At 42.1% G+C, this 20,207-nt stretch overlaps 1 protein-coding gene across 1 annotated transcript in view; it reads left to right on the top strand.

The window, feature by feature from the left end:
• Nucleotides 1-18,264, top strand: part of KATNAL2 (katanin catalytic subunit A1 like 2) — a 68,864-nt gene extending 50,600 nt beyond the window's left edge. Inside the window, exons 13-16 of the mRNA XM_039228859.1 lie at nt 1,537-1,647; nt 16,065-16,227; nt 17,061-17,163; nt 17,673-18,264. Of these exons, the coding sequence (XP_039084790.1) occupies nt 1,537-1,647; nt 16,065-16,227; nt 17,061-17,163; nt 17,673-17,812 (517 nt within the window). The 3' untranslated portion in view covers nt 17,813-18,264. The remainder of the gene's footprint in view (nt 1-1,536; nt 1,648-16,064; nt 16,228-17,060; nt 17,164-17,672) is intronic.
• Nucleotides 18,265-20,207: the final 1,943 nt, after the last annotated feature.

Below are 20,207 nucleotides of genomic sequence, written 5' to 3'. Positions count from 1 at the left end.
GAAACTTTTTACCAAACCTGGCTTGGAAAAACAGGTCTCTGGGAAATCTCGACACAGCTGCATTTTATTAATGGCCTCTAATGGTCCATCATCAAGGCAGAACTAATAATAATAAAAGGCAAATATTTAGCTTCGTGGAAGTATAACAGTAATATAATTTATGAAATTTTACATATTAGAAATCATTTTCCTAACAGGGAAATGCAACCATTAAGATGCACCCAGGATGCAGGGGACTGATGGCACTGGTGTCGTTGGGACAATTTCCATGGCTTCATGGGTGCTTGTCAGCCCCAGGCGGGACGCTCTGCCTCTCTGTACAGGACCTGACAGGAGCAGACAGGCATGGCCCCTGGCTGGGCACCCACCAGACCTCCTTCGTGGTCATTCCCTCTGCAAAGACCCAGCCCACCTGGCCTGCCTTACCAGCATGAACTGTGCCCTCGTTCCTCCACTCCCTTTGCGGTGTCCATTCCCAGGGTTCCCCACAGCTTTGAAGGTGCTAATTTTGGAAACTTCGTCTACTGCCTTTGAGTGTGCTCCAGGTTTTATGCTGAATGGCAGCTTCCTTGCCTGGAATGTGACCCCTAAAACTAGAGTCAGGGAATAAAGCCAGGTACTCTGAGAACTTCTTGGCTCATATTAAAATAATTATGGGTAAATGCTAAATAAATGCATAACTATACTGTGAGAGTGTCCTTTCTCTTAGGAAAAGGTAGTTTGATAGTGAGTGGCACAGTTCTTAAAAAAAACACATACCTAATTGATACTGCCACTATACGTACGCAGAGAAGTTGAATGTTGTGTTGTCCAAGAAGGGCATTTTTTGCCCTTTCAACTCAATATATACACATGAAGAGGAAAGAGAGCCTGCTGAATGGAGCCAGTATTTTGAGCCAATTTAGATTGTTAGGTCTTGTTGTGAGCTCCTTGGTGGTGGGAGGGTCTTTGGCTGTGGTGGAGGTGGGGCTTAGAGGGTGAATCTGCACCAAAGACGGCCCCAGTGGGCTGTGCAAGGACAGCATACTCTCCGTGATCTTATCGTGCCTCTTATTAGAAGAGAATGAAACAGATTCAATGCAATAGCTCATCTCTCTTCTTCAATAGATTATATCCATAAATTATACTAAAAGAAATATGGTGTATAAAAGTGCTTTCATGCCTGCTGTATAAACGAAAGGATTATTCTCAGTTATCCATTTTTACAAAGAGCAAATAATACTATTGCTGATAGACCCAGTCGGGCTGCGTTCAATCAATCAGTGGTACTGTCTGCCCTTTAATTAATTCTAGTTCACTGCTAACTTTTGGTTTTCTTTTCAATGCTGTCATTTTTTCATTTACTTCCTTTCTCTCAGTCTCTATGTGAAAATAGTACCAAACAGCTTGTTTTCTCCAAGTCTAGTACTAGGGACTCCTGAGAACGAGCCAGGGAACCTGTTCTGCAGGCACCGAATCAGTGCTGTGAGTACCACCCCTGTCCTGGAAGGAAAGGCTCTGGTTCTGGGAGAACCTCACCTCTGCATCTCTCTGTAGGGGGGAGCATGAAGGAAGCCTCCGGATGAAGACGGAGTTACTGGTGCAGATGGATGGGCTGGCACGCTCAGAGGATCTCGTGTTTGTCTTAGCAGCGTCTAACCTGCCATGGTAAGAGACGTTAGTACATTTTGAATGCATTTTCATGAGACACTGAGGACAGATGAAGACGTTACATTGACCAGTTTGGGCAAAGTCTGTGTTTGGGTCCAGGCCTGGAAGATTAACCTGAAGTCCTTCTTGGTCAAGGCCTCAGTGCTTGCTATCTGTACCATGAAAGAATCTGCCTTAAAGAAGGAACATAAGCCCAGTAGTGCATAGCCTACCACTAGCAATACTTAAAATGGACGTTTTGAGGGGCGCCTGGGTGGCTCAATTGGTTAAGCATCCGACTTCAGCTCAGGTCACTATCTTGTGGTTTCTGGGTTCATGCCCTGCATCGGGCTCTGTGCCGAGAGCTCATAGCCTGGAACCTGCTTAAGATTCTGTGTCTCCCTCTCTTTCTGCACCAGCCGTCGCCCCCACTCATGCTCTGTCTCTCCCTCTCTCAAAAATAAATAAACATAAAACAAATTTTTTAAATGGGCATTTTGGGTTTAAAGCCAAATTATTTACTGCATTTAAGCAGGGCTTTGGCAGAGAACTGATAAAATGCGAAAATCTTTAGAACTCAGGAATATTCCAGAAATAAAATGTTTATACTTTAACAGTATTAAAATCAACCTTTTTTTTAATTAGGAGGAAAATCTTTAATGTTGCATAGTAAATAGGAAGCTAAATAATCTCTAATTGAAAATATAATCTACTCTCCAAGTGTTTTATTCAGGCTGTATCCCAGAATGTTTAAGAACAATTCTGGAAGTAGAATTGGGAAATAAGAGATGTTGACTAGGGAAAAACAGTATCTACTTGGAGAGTATATTTAAAAAACAATTCTAATCCCTTTATAGTTCCAAGAATCTTTTCACATACATTATTCCTTTGAGCTGCAGATGGAAACAGATAAGGAAACGCTGTTCTTCCCATTCGCAGATGGGGACCAAGGTCAAGGAAGGTCAATCCACCCAAAGTCAACAGCAAATCTGCAACAGAGCTGGGACTTGTGACTCTGTTCCCCCACCACCACCCCATCCACTTGTGTTTCCACATTCAAAGATGAAGAGAGAAACTCTTCTGTTGTGCATGCTGGACATCTAGGGTCCCAAAGAAGTCACTGAATAGAGATGATGACATTCGTGTGGAGTCTGTTAGTTTAAATATATTTCTCATTTCAGCCTGGCTCCACCTCCCCTCAAATTTATAAGACTTCACCAATGTGTAAGGTGATCAGCATCTTATGTTTTCATGATAGAGGCATTCATATACAAATATTAACAGTGGAGTCCAAACAGAGAACTGTCCTTTAAATAGATGATTGTGAAATGCCTCGGAGAAATCTCCATTGCTTCGTCTGCTTGAAATGGGGTTGATCATAACCACTGTGCTCCAGTCCCAGGGTGACTGCAGGAGTCAGCTGAGGAAGGTGTGTGGAAACTGAAGCTCCGGGACCGTCTGTGCCCCCCGGGGAGACCTACACATTTTCTAGAGGGATAGAGAAGCTTCTACTGCCAGTGAACGCCTAGGGCTTTGTTGAGGACGTTTCTGTGCTGCCACAATTCCCCTGAGATGCTCAGTTTGGGGCAGACCCCACAGAAAATGGTCTGAGAAGAAAAAAAAGGCAAACGATAAAAAATTAAAGCAGCTTAGAAGGACTTTTCCAAAAGAACTGCCCCTCATTATGGCATATGGCAAATACGTACACGCTTTTGGGCTTTGCTTGCATTGTTACAATGTACTTTCGGATGCAGGGGCTCCTGGGGGTGCTCTGTCAGTTAAGCGTTGGACTTCAGCTCAGGTCATGATCTCGTCCTTCCGGAGTTTGAGTCCCACGTTGGGCTCTGTGCTGACAGCGTGGAGCCTTGGAGCCTGCTTCAGATTCTGTGTCTCCCTTTCTCTCTTTGCCTCTCTCCCACTCGTGTTCTCTCTCAAAAATAAATAAACATTTAAAAATTTTTTAATTAAAAAAATATGTTCTCTTGGATCCATCCTTGAGCAGTGCTGGGCTCAAAAAAAACTTTTTATTATGAAAAACTCCAAACAGACACAAAAGAAGAGGAAAAAGCACCCACTATTTCCCAGTTTCAGTAACTAACATCTTGCCCGATTGGTTTAATCTGTTCTTGCCCCCTCCCTCATCTTGCTGCAATGCTTTAAAGTATATTCCAGATTGTCATGTTACTTCTCACAAATATACTTTAATATACATCTTTTTAAAAAGGTCATTTTTGGCCTTTTTAAAAGGCCTTGAGTGGCTCAGTCAGTTAAGCGTCCAGCTTCAGCTCAGGTCATGATCTCACCTTTGTGGGTTCAAACCCTGCATTGGACTCTGGTGCTGACAGTTCAGAACATGGAGCCTGCTTCAGGGTCTGTATCTCCCTCTTTCTCTGCTCCTCCCCTGATCGTGCTCTGTATCTCTCTCTCTCAAAAATGAATAAGTGTTAAAAAAGTTTTTCTTAATAAAGTATATTCCAGATTGTCATGTTACTTCTCACAAATGTACCTTAATATACATCTTTTAAAAAGGGACATTTTCAGCACTCCTGAGTGGCTCAGTCAGTTAAGTATCTGACTTTTGCTAATCGGCTCAGGTCATAATCTCAAGGTTTTTGAGTTCAAGCCCCACATCAGGCTCTGCGCTGACAGTATGGAGCCTGCTTGGGATTCTCCCTCCCTCCCTCTGTTCCCCCCTCCCCCCCACCTCATGTGCTTTCTCTCTCTCTCTCTCTCTCTCTCTCAAAATAAACATTAAAAGTAAAAATAAAAAAGGACATTTTCTTATATCACTGTACAATGCCATTATCACCCCCAACAAAATTAACAGTGATTCTTCCATATCATCTAATACCCAGTTTATATTCAGATTTCCCATATTGTTCCAAAATGTGTTTTTACAATTGATTTGCTGAACTGGTATCCAAACAAGGTTTGCATTTTGTAATTGGTTGTTCTCGTAAGTCTCCTTCAATCTAGAACAGACCACCCCAGCCCCTTTTTCTTCTTACTTGCCACTGCCTTGATCGCCAGGGAGACTGTCCTGTAATATGCCTAAACTTTCTGAATTGCGCTCATCATATCCTTTAATGGGAAAAACAATATTTAGAGACTGCAACCTCACAATTAGGGGTGCTCCTTGCTAACTGGGTGATCATTGTTTCTTGGCCTTTTGACCGGGCAGAACTAGGGATGATACACAGGTTTAAAAAGGGGCACATAATGAATTCATACCAGTGATGCCCATTCAAATGTGAGATTACAAGAGTTCTAGTTAAATTATTTGATTTTATGGCCATAGCTTTTCTCTAGTTGATTAAGAACTAAGATTTTCATATTAGTTCTTATCATTAATATAACTAATATTCACTTAATCCTAACATGTAGAGCTGTTTTGTGTGTGTGTGTGTAACGGGGTGTCCCTGTGTCACACCAGTGCTCCCAGGACAGCAACATTTTGATGAGGAAAATGGCACACGCGTGGCCCAAGACGGAAGTGCTAATTCGGGATGTCTTAGCGTCAGCACTACTGACATTTTGGGCCAGTTATCGACATAACTCTTTGCTGTGGGCGCTGCCATGTGCCTTGTATGAGGCCCGCACATCCTGGCTTTTCCTCACTAGATGCCCGCAGCACGACTCCCCGGTGTAACAGCCAATACTTGTCTTCAGACATTGCCAAATGTTCCCTGGGAGGTAAAACTATCCCCAGTAGAGACTCACTCAACAGAAGAAATAAGTGGCGGGCATTATACAGAGATCAATTGTCACATGCCCCACAGGTGAACTCACAAGGGTTTTTTTGACACCATAAAATAAGTGAATTTGGTTTGCTTACACAAAAGGTGGCATATTGTAGAAATTGTTCTGTATCTTGATCTTCTTTCTTAACCAAATATTCTGAACAGAAAGTTCTTCCTAATTCCCTTTATAGCTGTGTATGTTCCATTTTGTGTCTCTGATAATCTACCCCAATCACCTGACGACAGGCATTCGGGTTATTCCTATTCTTGCTATTATGAAGAATGTTACAGTGAATAATGGTGCACATATATCACTTTGTGTATTTGCCAGTATATCTTTGGGATAGGTTCCTGGAAATAGAATTGCTGGGTCAAAGGGTTAATGTGCATGAAATTATAGTAGAGATTGCCAAATTTCCCTCCACAGAGGTTGTACATTTTGTATTCCCACTAGTGTCCTGCTTTCATTACTTAACATTATAGTGAGAACATTTCCAAAGTTATTAAATAATCCTTGAAAATTGGATTTGATAATGGCTGTCCAAAATTCCCTCATGTGAATATACCACAGTTTAGTTCATCATTCCTTTCCTATTGGACGTATATGATGCTCCCAACTTTTTCTCTATTATAAATAACACTGAAATGAACTTCCTTGAATGAAAATCTTTGGCTGAAATTTGGTTATTTCTTTAGGACAGATTTCTGGAAGTAGGATTACTGTATAAAAGGATAAGGATGGTTTTTAAGCCCCTTGCTACATACTGCCCACATCCATTTATGAGGAAATACTGCATTTTTATCAAGACTTTGGGACAGACCTTTATCTTGGCTCCAGGATCTTACATGAGGGAATAAAATTATCTGATTAAAGCAGACTGTCCTTCTGGGGGAAAGAACTAAATCATACCAAACTATATAAAAACCCAATCTTAAAATCCCAAAAGAAATTCTTATCTATAAGACAATATCTAGCAATGCTTATCTATAGCATCTTTCAAGGAACTGGGCTATCATTTACTACTTGTTACCTTATCATTTTCCCTAGAGGGGTACATTCTCTCCCAAAGGGTTAGTCATTTTCTCCCTTCTTAGCAGTGAGACAGCATGCACCATCTTTTATTCAGGGCTTCCTTTCCCAGAAGCCACTTCCCTCACCTATACTATCAAAGGACAAGACGGAAGCAAGAAATAATAGCGCTTCTGTGTCATTTGATGTGTGAATAGACAATGAGAAGAATAACAAATGTTGCATTTATAATATTATTATTAGAATAACAGCCATATAAGAAATGTTTAGTGAGTACAATTAGGGCTGATTTGACCTGCCTCAGTTGTTAAGTATTCACAAACTCAGACCTAAGAGTCCAGAGAGAAACAAAATACTGAACAGGGCCATTAAGGCAAATGCCATCCTTAGATGTCTATTTAACTTGATGATAGTTTGTACAACTAAGGTGTGAAGATTTTATGTGTGAAGCATGGTGAAATTAGTCTCTAATTTACCATTGCAGAGGGGCTAGAAAATTCACTGTCCCTCTTAAAAATCAAACACTGGGTATGACCAAATTTTGGATTAAAAACAAACAAAGCCAAATCCCAGTATGCTGAAGAAAGCACAAGATACAAGAGATTATTGCACTGGGAATGTGCAAGAACTTCCCTATGTAAACTGGTTTCTTCCTGTCTGAACTGCCTCCTCTCTGGTGTGACATTTCCATGAAGTGTGGGCATGTGATTGAAGAGCTCAGCACATGGAACCTCAGCTCCTTCCACAATATCTTCATGCATTTCATAGGCCAGGGAAAAGCCTCATGCCTTGACTATCATTACACTCGGGATCAACATTCCTCTGAGAGTGGTCTGCCATAGGTCAGTAAGCATTCTCCAAAAAAATAGAATCTAGTGATCTAATAATTTCAAGAGATACTGAATTAAAGACAGTTCAGCTGGTTTCCCCCACGATAGGACTTCTCATTGTCTTTAAGATGTTATTGGGTGTCGTGACTCTCCAAGAGAAGCTAGGAGAAAGTGGTACTTTCCACACTTTTATGACCCCAGAGTCCTTTCCTCAAGGAGCATCTTACAGAACCAGTGTTCTATTTGAGAATGCTCTGGGAAACAGTGGTTTGTCTGAACTCACTCTGATCTGATGATTGCATCTTTCATCGTCATTGCATTCAGTCACACTTGCAGGCTTTTTATCTTTCACTGAATTTTTGTGCCTACCAGTGGTCAAATGTTTTGCTTGACATTGCTCTGTCCATACATAATATCACTATCCCACGCAATAAGTCCATGATCCTCCATATGAGATTGATGGGTGATTCCAACATAACGAGGAGAGAAGTGTGGTGGTGCAGGATTTGGTAGGTGCAATGGGGAAGGCACAGGACAGACTGAGCAGAAGACTGCTAGTAGTCACCTTCCCCTTGTCCCATTCACATCTTACTCAGACACAAATCTCTTTAAACCTGGCCTACTGGGCTTTACTTTTTCTTCTTAATGGTGCAGGCTGACACACGAACTGTAATTTTTTAAAATTTATTTATTTTGAGAGAGAGAGAGAGAGAGCGCATGTGTACGTGAGCAGGGGAGGAGCAGAGAGAGAAGAGAGAGAATCTCAAGCAGGCTCCATGCTGTCAGCCCAGAGCCTGATGTGGGGTTCAATCTCATGAACCATGAGATCATGACCTGAGCTGAAACCAAGAGTTGGACGCTTAACCAACCGAGCTACCCAGGTGCCCCGGAACTATAGTGTTAAAACCAAATTTTACAAATTATAAAATTAATATAACTATTTTATAGGAAATTTGAGAGCTAAGAAAAAAGTACTCCTAATTTTACCACTGTGACACAAGTATTATCATCTTTGTATATACCCATCTGGTGAAAATGGTTTGGTTATTTGTTATCATTTGTTGCCTGTGTAGCTTTCTGTGGGATTTTTTTTTTCCCCAAAGGAGGGAATAGTTTTACTCTTTTGGCTACGTAGAAAAGTAATACATGTTCGTTATAAAATATTTTATATGCTTCAATATTGCTTGAAAGTGAATGGTCCCCTGTTAACTGTACCTTAGAAAAATATAAATCTTTCCAGAGTCATGCATATGTACATATGCACATATGCAAAATTAAAAATATGATCGTTCTATGGATGCATATTATTTCATTAGATGGCCCTTTTTTTTTCTTTCACTTTATATTTTGTGGACAACTTTGAAAATCTACCCAATCCCATGCAGAATTCCACTGTATGGGTGGGCCATAATTTATTTGATTTTTCTTTTCTGTCTCTTGAGGGTTTTAATATGGCACTAGCCTGTTGAACCATGCTCTTCCCATCATGACTCAGCTCCCAGCTCAGCCCCACAAACACTCTTAGGTAGGGGAGCAGTTTTTTTCTTTGGTGTTTGGCAGGAGTAGGGCAGGTGGTATCAAAAAGGTTTTCTGCCTGGACAGATCTCCTTTTCACAACCTTTCGAAAAAGAAAATGGCCTTTTGCCTATGCATGTTAGCAGTGTTGGGGCTCAGGATTCTCCATAACCCCATCAGGGATATACAAGGGGCAAAAAGAAAACCCAGAGAAGCCGTGGCCATATCATTCTTCAAGTCCTGAGGTGCCTAGCCTGTCTTCCTTTCACCATTCAGTGTTTCCCTGTGTTTGTCTGCTGTATAATATCCAGGGATTTTTGGTTGTAAGAGGCTATTCCATCTTGGCCAGAAGCAAAAGTCTCTTCTCTTCTCTTTGATTCCCTTTTATCTTTTTATTCATCTTAAACACATCTATTTTATGCTCCAGATCAGTAGGACTTAATCCTGTTAGCTTCTCCTGCTTTCATTCATGGTGGTTTGTTATATATATTGTACTTTTAGATGGCGACCTTACATCTAATGAAGAAGACTCTGTCTCTGGGTCTTGCATGTGCCCTTCCTGAGAAAATTTATATTTGACTGTGTCAAGCTTTCGACCACTTTAAGCTAATTCCTCAGCTTGGGGTTTCTTTGATCATGCCAACGAGGGTAGGTCTGTAGTTCTGAATTACGAAGGCAGACTTTTTCCTACCCTAAAGTGTGAGACAGACAGATTTCCTTCCTTAGTAGTGGGCATGTCTTCTAACCCACTCTTTCCCAGAGTATGTGCCCTCTGGTTGTTTGATGTGATGGGCCTTGATTCTACCTCCCATCTTGAATGAGGCCAAGGCCTTATTCCTCATGTAAACTTTCAAATCTAAACCTCTTTGTAACTAAGAGGCAAATATCCCAAGTAAGCCACAGCTTCAACTTCAACTGCTCAGTGTTGATTTTCAGCTTCCTCTTCATTTTTGGTCCTGAAGAATTTGGCCTTGCTTCCTTGCAGGCTCATTTACTGTGTATTCAGAAAGTGTTTCCTATAATTCATCATAAAAATGATGGGGCTTTATAACAAGAGATTTCTGGATATCTAGAGTTTTTCATTTTGCTAGAAACAGAATCTTCCCATTTCCCCCCTCAATTATTGATAATATATTTGTTGTCAAGAGTAGTGGGAATATATCTTCTTTGTTGGTATTGTAGTAATTAGGAATAATTTTCATTCTTTATTATAAAGAAATGGTGCTCTTAACCCAAATATCAGTAGAGCATAAACTGAAACAATTGCTCCAGACTCTCCTGCTGGATCCTCTTGTCTCAGGCTTGAGAGCTCACTCCCGAGAATGAGCAGCAGAATCTCTGGAGATGAGAGGCCCCACATGGAGATTATAGCCTTCAATTCATCTTCAAAAGCATTGCCCAGCCAAGTGAGTTGGATGAATCATCCCCTAAAATCATTGTTTCCCTTATTTTCACTGAAGATGAAAATAGAAAATTTTATTCCCATTGCCCCAGTTGATGCTGATTTTCTCTATTAATTAGAACAAATGACTATACAATGCAAATTTTCAACAAAGCATATAAACCTTCATAAATAAATGCTGGGCTTGAAGGAAGCAGATCATTTTACATGAAGCCGGGTAGCCCAGCGCCAAGAGTTCATTCATTCATCCAAATAGTATTTATTGAGCATGTATTCTGTATATTCTGCATGAATATAGGGAATTCAAGAAATACGGTCCATGATCCTTGGCCTCTGGAAGCTGGCTATCTGATAGGACAATGGATGAGATATAAACACAAATAATTTAAGATGGGGATATAGCCAGTACTATGTGAATGGTACAAACAATAAGTAAAATAGAATTGTACAGGGAAGCGACTATTTCTGATAACAGAAATTTAACATTTATTCATTTTTGAGAGAGAGACAGGGTGCGAGTGGGGCAGGGGCAGAGAGCAAGGGAGACACAGAATCCAAAGAAGGCTCCAGGCTCTGAGCTGTCAACTAAGACTGAGCCCCCCAATGTGGGGCTGTGGGATCTGTGAGATCATGTGAGATCTGTGAGATCATGATCTGACCCAAAGTCCAACGCTTAACCGGGCCACCCAGACACCCCTGACAATAGAAATTTAAAAGAAAAACAGAAGCCTTTATGGAAGGGAGCACGCCTGAACTGGGCTTATGAAAATGACTTGGTTCTTAGTAGGAAAAGTGGAAGCAGATGGCCTAAGTAGAAGCTCAACTAGGATGGTAAAAAGTGGATTCAGAGAACAGCAAACATCCCAGTTTGGCCCAGGTGGGAAATGTAGATACAAGTCAGCTAATGCAGGGTTCTGGGAGGGAGACAAGGTAACCTTTAATGCTTTATGACCGACTCCCCAATCTCCACTACAGATACTGCATCCATCCTCTGCCCTTCGGGCTGTCATGGTCACTGACTCCATCTTGGTTATGGACATTCTGCAGACTGCTTACAAAATTGAGGGTTCCTTTCCTCCTACCGTGCTGAGATAGTTTGAACTTCATATGTTTTAACTATTAAATGAGAGAAATAGAATTCTGTTTCCAAATTTCATAAAGTTTGGAATTATCTCTGTCCCAGGAACCACATAGTTTAATAGGGGAGAAAAGCAAAGGGCCAAGGAAAGGCCCTGAAAGCTTGGCACAGAAGTCCAAGTGCTCAAGTGCAAGGCCTTGGAGCCCAGGTAAGTGTCTAGGAGGCTGGTGAGCAGAAGTCCAGCAGCCAAGGTCTGAGGCCTGTGAGGCTTTGCTGTGTCTCGCGTCCCTCTTGTAGTTTGCTTTGGCCTTCTGAGGTGATGAAAGTACCAGATAATCCAAGTAAAGGAGACATGAGAACAGAATAATTAGTCAAAACTCAAAGTGTAAAAGCTGAAGGGAGTGTTTTCTGCTTGCCACACATTAAATTTCTTCATATAAATATATTGGCAGAAAGAATAATTCCTGGGAACATTCCATTTGTCCTTTGTTTCCTCCCTTGTATGATTATATTATTATTGATGTCATTAAAAGTGCATTCATCAGACCTGGCTGTCAGAGAGTTGCACTTATTTTGTGCCCACAAGCAGTTTTGAGGTAAATCTCTTGCTTTAGGGCATTAGCTGATCAATACAGACATCTATAGTGAGCATTTGTTTTCCCGCCTCCTACATGACTCCATTTTCCTAAGGCATTCTGGGGCTCTGGTCTTCCTTTGAAAAAGAAGTCACTCTAGATGGGATGGGGAGACCCAGGAGAAGGTACCCCTACAAAAGAACCTTTCCTCTGCAGGCCCTGCCTTTGCAGGACAGGAAGCTGGTCCAAGAAAAGGCCTGGAGAGAAATATGGCGACTGCCTGTCATCCCAGCCCTACAATTTCCTTCTCTGTAGTCTCTGTTCCTTGCTGGGTCTTAGTCTGATCTCAAGTCCCACGTTTATCTTTGAAGTTTACATGACCAGCATTCCTGCAGTCCAAGGCCAGAACCTCTCTTGTATTGCCTTTAGTGACTTATAAGTAGGGAGTCTGTCTTACTAATTTCTGTGTATTGGAGACTTAGCAGTGACAATACACTCGTCAAGTGGTCAGTGTTGCTGAATTGAATTCCTAAAATGTGAATTTCATGGTTTCTCCTCTATAAATTATCCCTCCCCTTCTCTTTTCCTTTCCCATCCATCTCACCTGCTCCTCCCATCAGCCACTACGCTCTGCTGTATGAATCCTCTCTGGATCCAGCTCTTCTATCAGTTTCATCTTTTTGGAGACATGTCTGCCAGAACCTTCTTGCCAACACCAAACTGACCTGATGACCTTCTGCACCCAGTAGATGAGGAGACCCTGGGACCTCACCTCATCATCCTGGAGATTTCCTTTTCTTCTGTTTCTTGAATCTCATGTAGCCCTTTGATTTGGTTGACCCTCTTCCTTTGGTCTTCCAGCACTTTCCTGATAAAGGGCGCCATGGAAGGTAAATACTTTTAGGCTTTTAAACACTTTTAGTGTTGAAAATATCTTTATTCTATCCTCTAACTGAATTGTTTGATCAAGATACAGACTTCTACATTGGAAAGTATTTTTCTTCAGAAGTTTGAAGACATTGCTCTATTTTTTTTAGAAACACTTTTTACTGAAAATTTTTCCAAATTTTTATTTAAATTCTAGTTAGTTAGCTGCTCTATTTTCCTTTACTATCTCACATTGCTGATGAGAAGTGTTATTACTTATCCTTTATTCAGACACTGCTTTTTCTCCCTGGAAACTTTTATACTCCTCTCTCTGTTCCCAGGGTTCTGAAATTTCACTGTGACATGAGCTCGCAGGCGACTTGCAGTTACATCAGAAAGTCCTTGAGGTACAGGCTCCAGAGTCTCACTGTTTGGGTTCAAATCCGCTGCCACCATTCATTAGCTTTCTGAGCTGAAGCAAAGCTACTCAACCTCTGTTCCTCAGTCTCCTCATCTTAAAATGGATATAAAAATGGTACCTACTGGGTGCCTGGGTGGCTGTCAGTTAAGCGTCCGATTTTGGCTCAAGGTCATGATCTCGCAGTTTGGGGGTTCGAGCTCCATGTCAGGCTCTGTGCTGACAGCTCAGAGCCTGGAGCCTCCTTCAGATTCTGTGTGTGTGTCTCTCTCTGCCCCTCCCCTGCTCACGTTTTGTCTCTGTCTCTCAAAAATAAATACTCGTTAAAAAAATTTTTTTAAATAATACCTACCTCATAGGGTTGTGAGAGTCTAAAGAGTTAATATCTGTACAACGCTGAAGCCAGTGCCTGCCTCTTAGTAACTATGACTGAAGCAACAGCCTATATTAATATCTCAAATGCAAAAACACAATTTCCTAGAGTTTTGCAAAGTTTTCTCGACCCTGTGCCTTAAATAGAAATGTTGGCCTTGAGAGACGGAATGGCTGTAGGGTGGGGGGTCGGGGGAGAGGGGCTGAGTTTCTGACATAAAATGAATTTCAACAGAGTGAGGCTGATAAAAAACAAAGCGAATACAAACAAGAAATAGGAAATTGTTACTGATGGTAGAGCACTCCCAGACTATAGATTCTCAGCTCAGGACTGGAGGAATCACAGGTAGAGACAGACAGAATCTTTAAAGAAATCTAGTCACCACAAGTTAGGATTCACATATGCTCCCTAAAAGGGTGTGTTCATTTTTCAATTTAAAAGGTCAGAGATTCACAATGAAGGTAAGAAGAATGGGAAGAATTGAAACTGAAATTCTGTGGTTTTATGAATGAGAAATATCTGGCGATGACACCTTCACTGCAACTCTTTATTAATGGATAAACCAGACCAACATGCAGGCTTTCCCTATTTTCTATACCTAGGAAATCAAACAGATATTTCCCTCAATTCTAGGAATCTGTCAGGTTAACATTAAAGAGTTCACAAACTCACATTCAAAATGATGTGTTATTGGGGATGGTTCAAGGTAGCCAAAGAGGCCCAGCTAATGAGGGAAAGCTCAGCTTTACATAATAGTGCCAAATAATTCATTTGGAATGAAAAAAAAAATTTAGGTCATTATTTTGCACCACTCTTATGAAATAACCAATTCAAAGATCATTAGTAGATGCTAAAACCACTAGTTGGAAAGGGATGGGGAAAACGGTATTCACCTGGTGCCAAAGCATTGTACATAGAGTTCTTACTACTTGTGAAGAGATGTTTACTTTACATTGGAGCCATCTGTGGTTACCAGGTGATCCCAGTAATGAAACACCACATCACTGATAGTGAGACACACCAACATGTGGATCCCAATGTAATGAATATGAACACCGTAACCTCTGTGAAATATACTAGCCAAAAATCATTACCCTGATTCTAATTAAGCTTTCAGACCTAAATTCCATCTTTGAAGACAAGGAATAGAGGAACCAGTTACACGATATGATGAGGAAAACATCAGCAGAGTCCAGAATGTGGGAGATTCTACAATTAGCCTCATCCTGGTCCAGGCAAGGTCCAAAGCAAGGGCAAGAAGCATGGTTTAGATTAGAGGAGATTTAAGAGAGAGAACCATATGTAATGCATAATCCTTGACTGGATTTTGGTTGGAAAAGCTCTAGAAGATATTTTGGGGATCGCTGGAGAGATCTGAATATGGAATGAGCACTAGACATATTATGCAATCAGTGTCAATTCTGTTGGGTATCATAACGGTACTGTAGCTATGTGAAAAAAATGTCCTTATTGGGGAAAAAACATGCTAACGCATTTAGGGGTGGGGACCATGATGTAATTTACTTTGAAATAACTTGACTGTATAAATAGCTATGAAGCAGATATGGCAAAATGCTAAATGTTATTGAATCAAGATGGAAGGTATATGGATACCCAGTTTTATTCCACTTTTCTATTTGTTTGGAAATTTTATATTAATAAGTTTAGGGCAGGGCACCTGCGTGACTCCGTCAGTTGGCATCTGACTCTTGATTTAGGCCTCAGGCTCATGGTTCATGAGATTGAGCCCACACTGGGCCCTGTGCTAATAGTGCAGAGCCTGCTTGCGATCCTCTCTCTCTCTCTCTCTCTCTCTCTCTCTCCCCAAATAAGCTTTTTAAAAAATGTTTAGGGAAATGGCCTGCAGATGCAAAATTGCATAAACCTGGCCTGATGGTGTTTTGGGAGGAGCCGGCGTAAGGAACTCAAAGGGCCATATTTGTCTTGAGCGCCCTGAAAGGAGCATCTGTTCTTTGAGTTCAGTGGAGCAATGGAGTGAGACAGTCATTTGCTCCAGAATGTAGGAGAGTTTGGGAAGAATTAATGTACTTCCCAGAGTGCCCAAGTTATTGTCAGGAGTAATAATGCACTGGCAGGATCAGACTGAATAATTCATGGTACAACTACAATGGGAATACTCATGTTCAGTTGTTAGTTGGATTTTCCCCCCAAATTAAGTCATCTAAAATTATCCCCTTTACATGAGGTGTTTCAGGGATGTATTTTCTTTTTTTAACCAATTCTTTCTCCCAAACAACATGAAGTAATTGTCCTATCCATTCAGGTATAGATGTAGAGTAACAGCTAAAATGCAGAATTGCTTCCTACAATGCTCCATTATTCTTACAATATAGTTGCTTGAGAAGTGAGTTGAGGCGCTCCTTGGTGGATCAGCCGGTTGAGCGTTCAACTCTTGATCTAGGCTCAGATCATGAACCCAGAATCATGGGATTGAGCCCCCCATAGGGCTCCACACACTAGGGGCCTGCTTGGGATTCTCTCTCTCTGCCCCTCTCCCCTGGTCATGTGCACTCTCTCTAAAATTAAAAAGTAAATAAAGTGAATTGAATGCTCCAACCGGTTCTTGTGTTTCCCACATGATGTCAGGGAGCTGGACTATGCCATGTTACGCCGCCTGGAGAAAAGGATTCTGGTTGGTCTCCCCAGCCGCGAGGCCAGGCAGGCCATGATCCATCACTGGCTGCCCCCCGTGAGCAAGAGCAGAGCCCTGGAGCTGCGCGCGGAGCTGGAGTATGGCGTGCTGAGCCAGGTAAGCTGCCCTGAAGGGAGGATCTGTAGGCCAAGCAGCTGCCACATGAGCCACCACACAAATCTGGGCAGGGTCTTCTTGTGAGCTGTGTGGGGCACATTCCTTGAGTCACTTAGAAAAGACCCAAGCTGGCCCAGAAATGCAATGGACCTCTCGTTCATGAAAGAGTAAGCTCTTTGTCCCTTGGAAACATTCAAGCAGAGAGAAACAGTGTGATGTCATGGAATAACATAGGGTTTCAACTCCGAGAATCAATGGTCATATCCTGATATTGCCCCTTATTAGCTGGGTGGCCTCAGGGAAACCACTTACTCTCTAAGCCTGTTTCTTTGTCTGCAAAATGGGTAACAAGTATGCTGCAAAGGAGTGCTGTGATGAAGAAACAGAAAACTTTTACAAATGGAAATGGGGGCACATGTCTGTTGCCCCCACTGTCAGTGATATCACTGCTCCTCTGAGTGGACACTTGAACATGATGTCCTCTGAGGTTCCTCAAAGGCAGGTATGATCTTATTTACCAGAACAGAAGTGTCTACCAAATTGATCATGTTGGATTTGAGCACAAGGGCCCTATGAGCCTACCATGGGCGGGGTAGTCCTTAGAGCATGTATTTGGATGGTGTTAGGAAGGTGTTTTCTACCCAGTTTCTCAGGTTATCCACGTATAAACAGCTTCTCTCCCTCCAGGTATAGAGATCTGGGCATCTCTGCGCATGTTCATAGGGGACAGATACAGATTCTAAACAGGGGCTCTGATACTGATCTTGCCTATTGAATGTAATCACCACCAGTGTTCTGCCTGCTGACCAACGGCTGGTTTGCGGCTGTTTCAGGAGACTGAGGGCTACTCGGGCTCAGACATTAAGCTGGTCTGCAGAGAAGCAGCTATGCGGCCTATGAGGAAGATCTTCAGCGCACTTGAAAATCACCACTCAGGTATGGTTGGGATCACGGCAAAGGTGATCTGGGAGAAAAAGTTGTTTAAAAATCCAACTTTCACCAGCAGATGGAGCCTTGCTCCTGTCCTTGGTGGCTCTTGGCACCGGCAAACATTCCTTGCTCAAAATTGTCCTTCCTGTGCTCAACTCCTTTCTCCTCTGATGTTGTTTTGGATCAACTTTGCCCCAGATGACATGCCCCTTAGGGGTCGGGCTTTTATTTCTTTTGCACACTGTGATGTTGGGCTGGATCCATTTGCAGTACTATGTAACTATTAAACACTACTTTGATAATGATACATTTAAGTCCTATTTTTTATCTGGGCTTCAGGGGCTGAGTCTCACATTAAAGAATTTCTGCCCCAGCTCTCTTGAGTCTTGCCTTTTGCTGCACTAACCATTAAGCATGCTGCATTATGCACTGTCTTGAAAAAAGGTCTATTAGCATTTCAAGAGCAGTGATCACTGTGAGGTCAAACGTGCTGTTACTGCTGTGTTTTTATCCAGAGAGCGGCAATTTACCTGGAATCCGGCTGGATACTGTGACCACTGCCGACTTCTTAGATGTGCTGGCTCACACCAAGCCTTCAGCAAAGAATCTGACACAGAGATACTCAGCCTGGCAAAGTGAGTTCGAGTCTGTGTAAAATCACATTTATCCTGACTTGGCCACAAAGACAACCACAGAGGCCTCCTGATTTATTAGTGTAAGCAGGAGAAGAATGAAATGATTGGAAGAGAAAAAGTTATTCTTGAAGACTGAGTTAGTTTGGACAACTGCACTATTTTGGAAATAAGAGATATTTTTGTCAATGTTTCACGACTGATGCCAGCAATATGTTAAAGATTTCAATTACAGGTGTATTTGCTATTAGTCATGTAGTGGAGACTTCTCTCACAAATGGACTCTGCACAATTTCTTAGTGTTCCTTGTTTGCGAATTGGTATTTTCATTTTGAAGACAAAGATGTAGTTTGGGAAGTTGTGTTGGAATGTACAGAGCGGCTCTGAGCTGGGGAGCCAATGAGAAGCTAAGCTTGACAGACCCAGCTGACCAGCTGATGGGATCAAGGGTGGTTAAGAATGGGCGCAGGGAAGCAAGTGTAGAGTCTGTTTCCTCTGACATCCTGAATCTCATCAGCTCTCCCTAACTCTGACCCCAGCCGGTTTTTTTAAAAAAATATATTTATTTATTTATTCATTCATTTATTTATTTTGAGAGTGAGAGAGAGAGTACAGGCATGCAAATGCGGTGTGCAGGGGAGGTGCAAAGAGAGAGAGGGAGAGAGAATCCCAAGCAGTCTCTGAGCTGAGGACGGAGCCCAAAGCCCAATGTGGGGCTCCAGCTCATGAACCATGAGATCATGACCAGAGCAGAAATCAAGAGTTGGACACTCAACCTACTGAGCCACCCAGGTGCCCCGAACCCCAACCAGTTTTATCAGCAGCAAACCCCTACCAGACTAGTTCCCACCCAGAGAAGTCACTGATTCATTTTAGGAGAGGAGCATTTTGAGCCTAGAGCTAATAGCTGACGGTGACTGCACACCGAGACCACTCGCTACCAGTCTGAGTGTCCTGAGTTCTGGCCCCTAATAATTAACATGTTTTGACTCCTCACATTTCACATCCCACGTACTCTGCCCTTCTCTTTCCATTGCCACAGATCCTCAGTGGATCCAAAGCTTAGGATGGAGAACCTGAGATTCTAGAACATTCGTGCTGAGTCTCCCCTGCTCTTGGACTTCTCCACATCTCATTAGGGGGGTGTAAATGGTTGGAGGCATCTCCCTCAGAACCTCGCAATCAGGCATCTACTTTCAACTCCTACAGCTGCCACTAAGTGATGCCACCCCTCTTCCCAACTACAACTTACCTGGGAGTAAGATAAGGAAGAGGTGGGAGCTAACAGAGAGGGTGAGACTACCTGAATGATCCAGCAATGGAGCAGCTCCCACTGAACCTAGAAATTTGGACCTAACCTTGCCACATCTTCCAGTCTTCCTAGGAAAACCAGTGGTAATCGATCTGCATTTAAGATCCCCTGATCTCCAGAGGTCAGCAACTAAGGTTAACTATCTGCCTTTAGAATTCATGTCTTGTCCCCACATTTCGTTTGGGTCACCATCAGGAACCTTCCCAGATGGGCTCTACTTTATCTAAAATCACTCCCTCCCTCTTCTCCTTTACCACTTAGCCATAGATCTACTGTATTAAGTAGTTGTGTATAGGTTTTATTGTGTTAGCCCAATGGTTGTGGTACTTTTTTCACCGCTATTGAATCAACGAAATGTTCTTTAAAATGGGTGCTGATTATTGTTCCAAAGCACTTAGCTCACTGTACATGACCTCTTCTATGAGAGGACTTCTGTAACATATCTTGAACTTGTCACAGCCCTTTGGAAATTTCAATAAATTTTTATACGCTTCTGTTTCCCAACTAGAAGACACGCATCTTAGGAATTAGGAGCTACATTCTGTTCTGTCTTCCTTTGTACTTAATCCACAGTGGCATTAAGTAATTTGGTTTTCTCAGGCACACTAGCCAGTGAAACAGGAGTTGAGATATGTACGACATGAGAGTAAGCATTGACAAAAGTAAGGTATTCAAAATTGTTTGATTTTAACACCTAATGTAAATGACAAATGATTTCTGGTGCTCTGACGCCTCTGTCTGGCTGTCCCTTAAAGACAGCATGCTTTGGGGTAGTAGGCCTTGATGGCTGGCATAACAGAAGGTGAGCAAAGCTCCTATGCATTTATGCTGAAGAAGAGTTTTTATGACTTCTGTCAAAGGAACCTGATAATGCAAACATGGCTTTATGCAAGCAACTGCTAATATGAAAAAGGGATTCTGCTGTTTAAGGCAGAGTATTTTAGTGAAATAGATGAGTGCAGTTTTAAAAATTCTTTACTGTAGGTGCCCAAGGAATTCAGTTCCATCCCACATGAACAACCACTGATCCCAAACTGGAATGGAGGAAGGAAGCCATTACTCTTGGCTGGAGGCTCACGTGGTCTTATCCATATCTGTCACTCTGT

Source organism: Hyaena hyaena, unplaced genomic scaffold (assembly GCF_003009895.1).
Source record: "Hyaena hyaena isolate Hyena2069 unplaced genomic scaffold, ASM300989v1 scaffold_33, whole genome shotgun sequence".
In the NCBI taxonomy this organism is placed as follows: Eukaryota; Metazoa; Chordata; class Mammalia; order Carnivora; family Hyaenidae; genus Hyaena; species Hyaena hyaena.
Note: the sequence above shows the minus strand (reverse complement) of the source record. Positions and strands in the feature narration are given on the sequence as shown.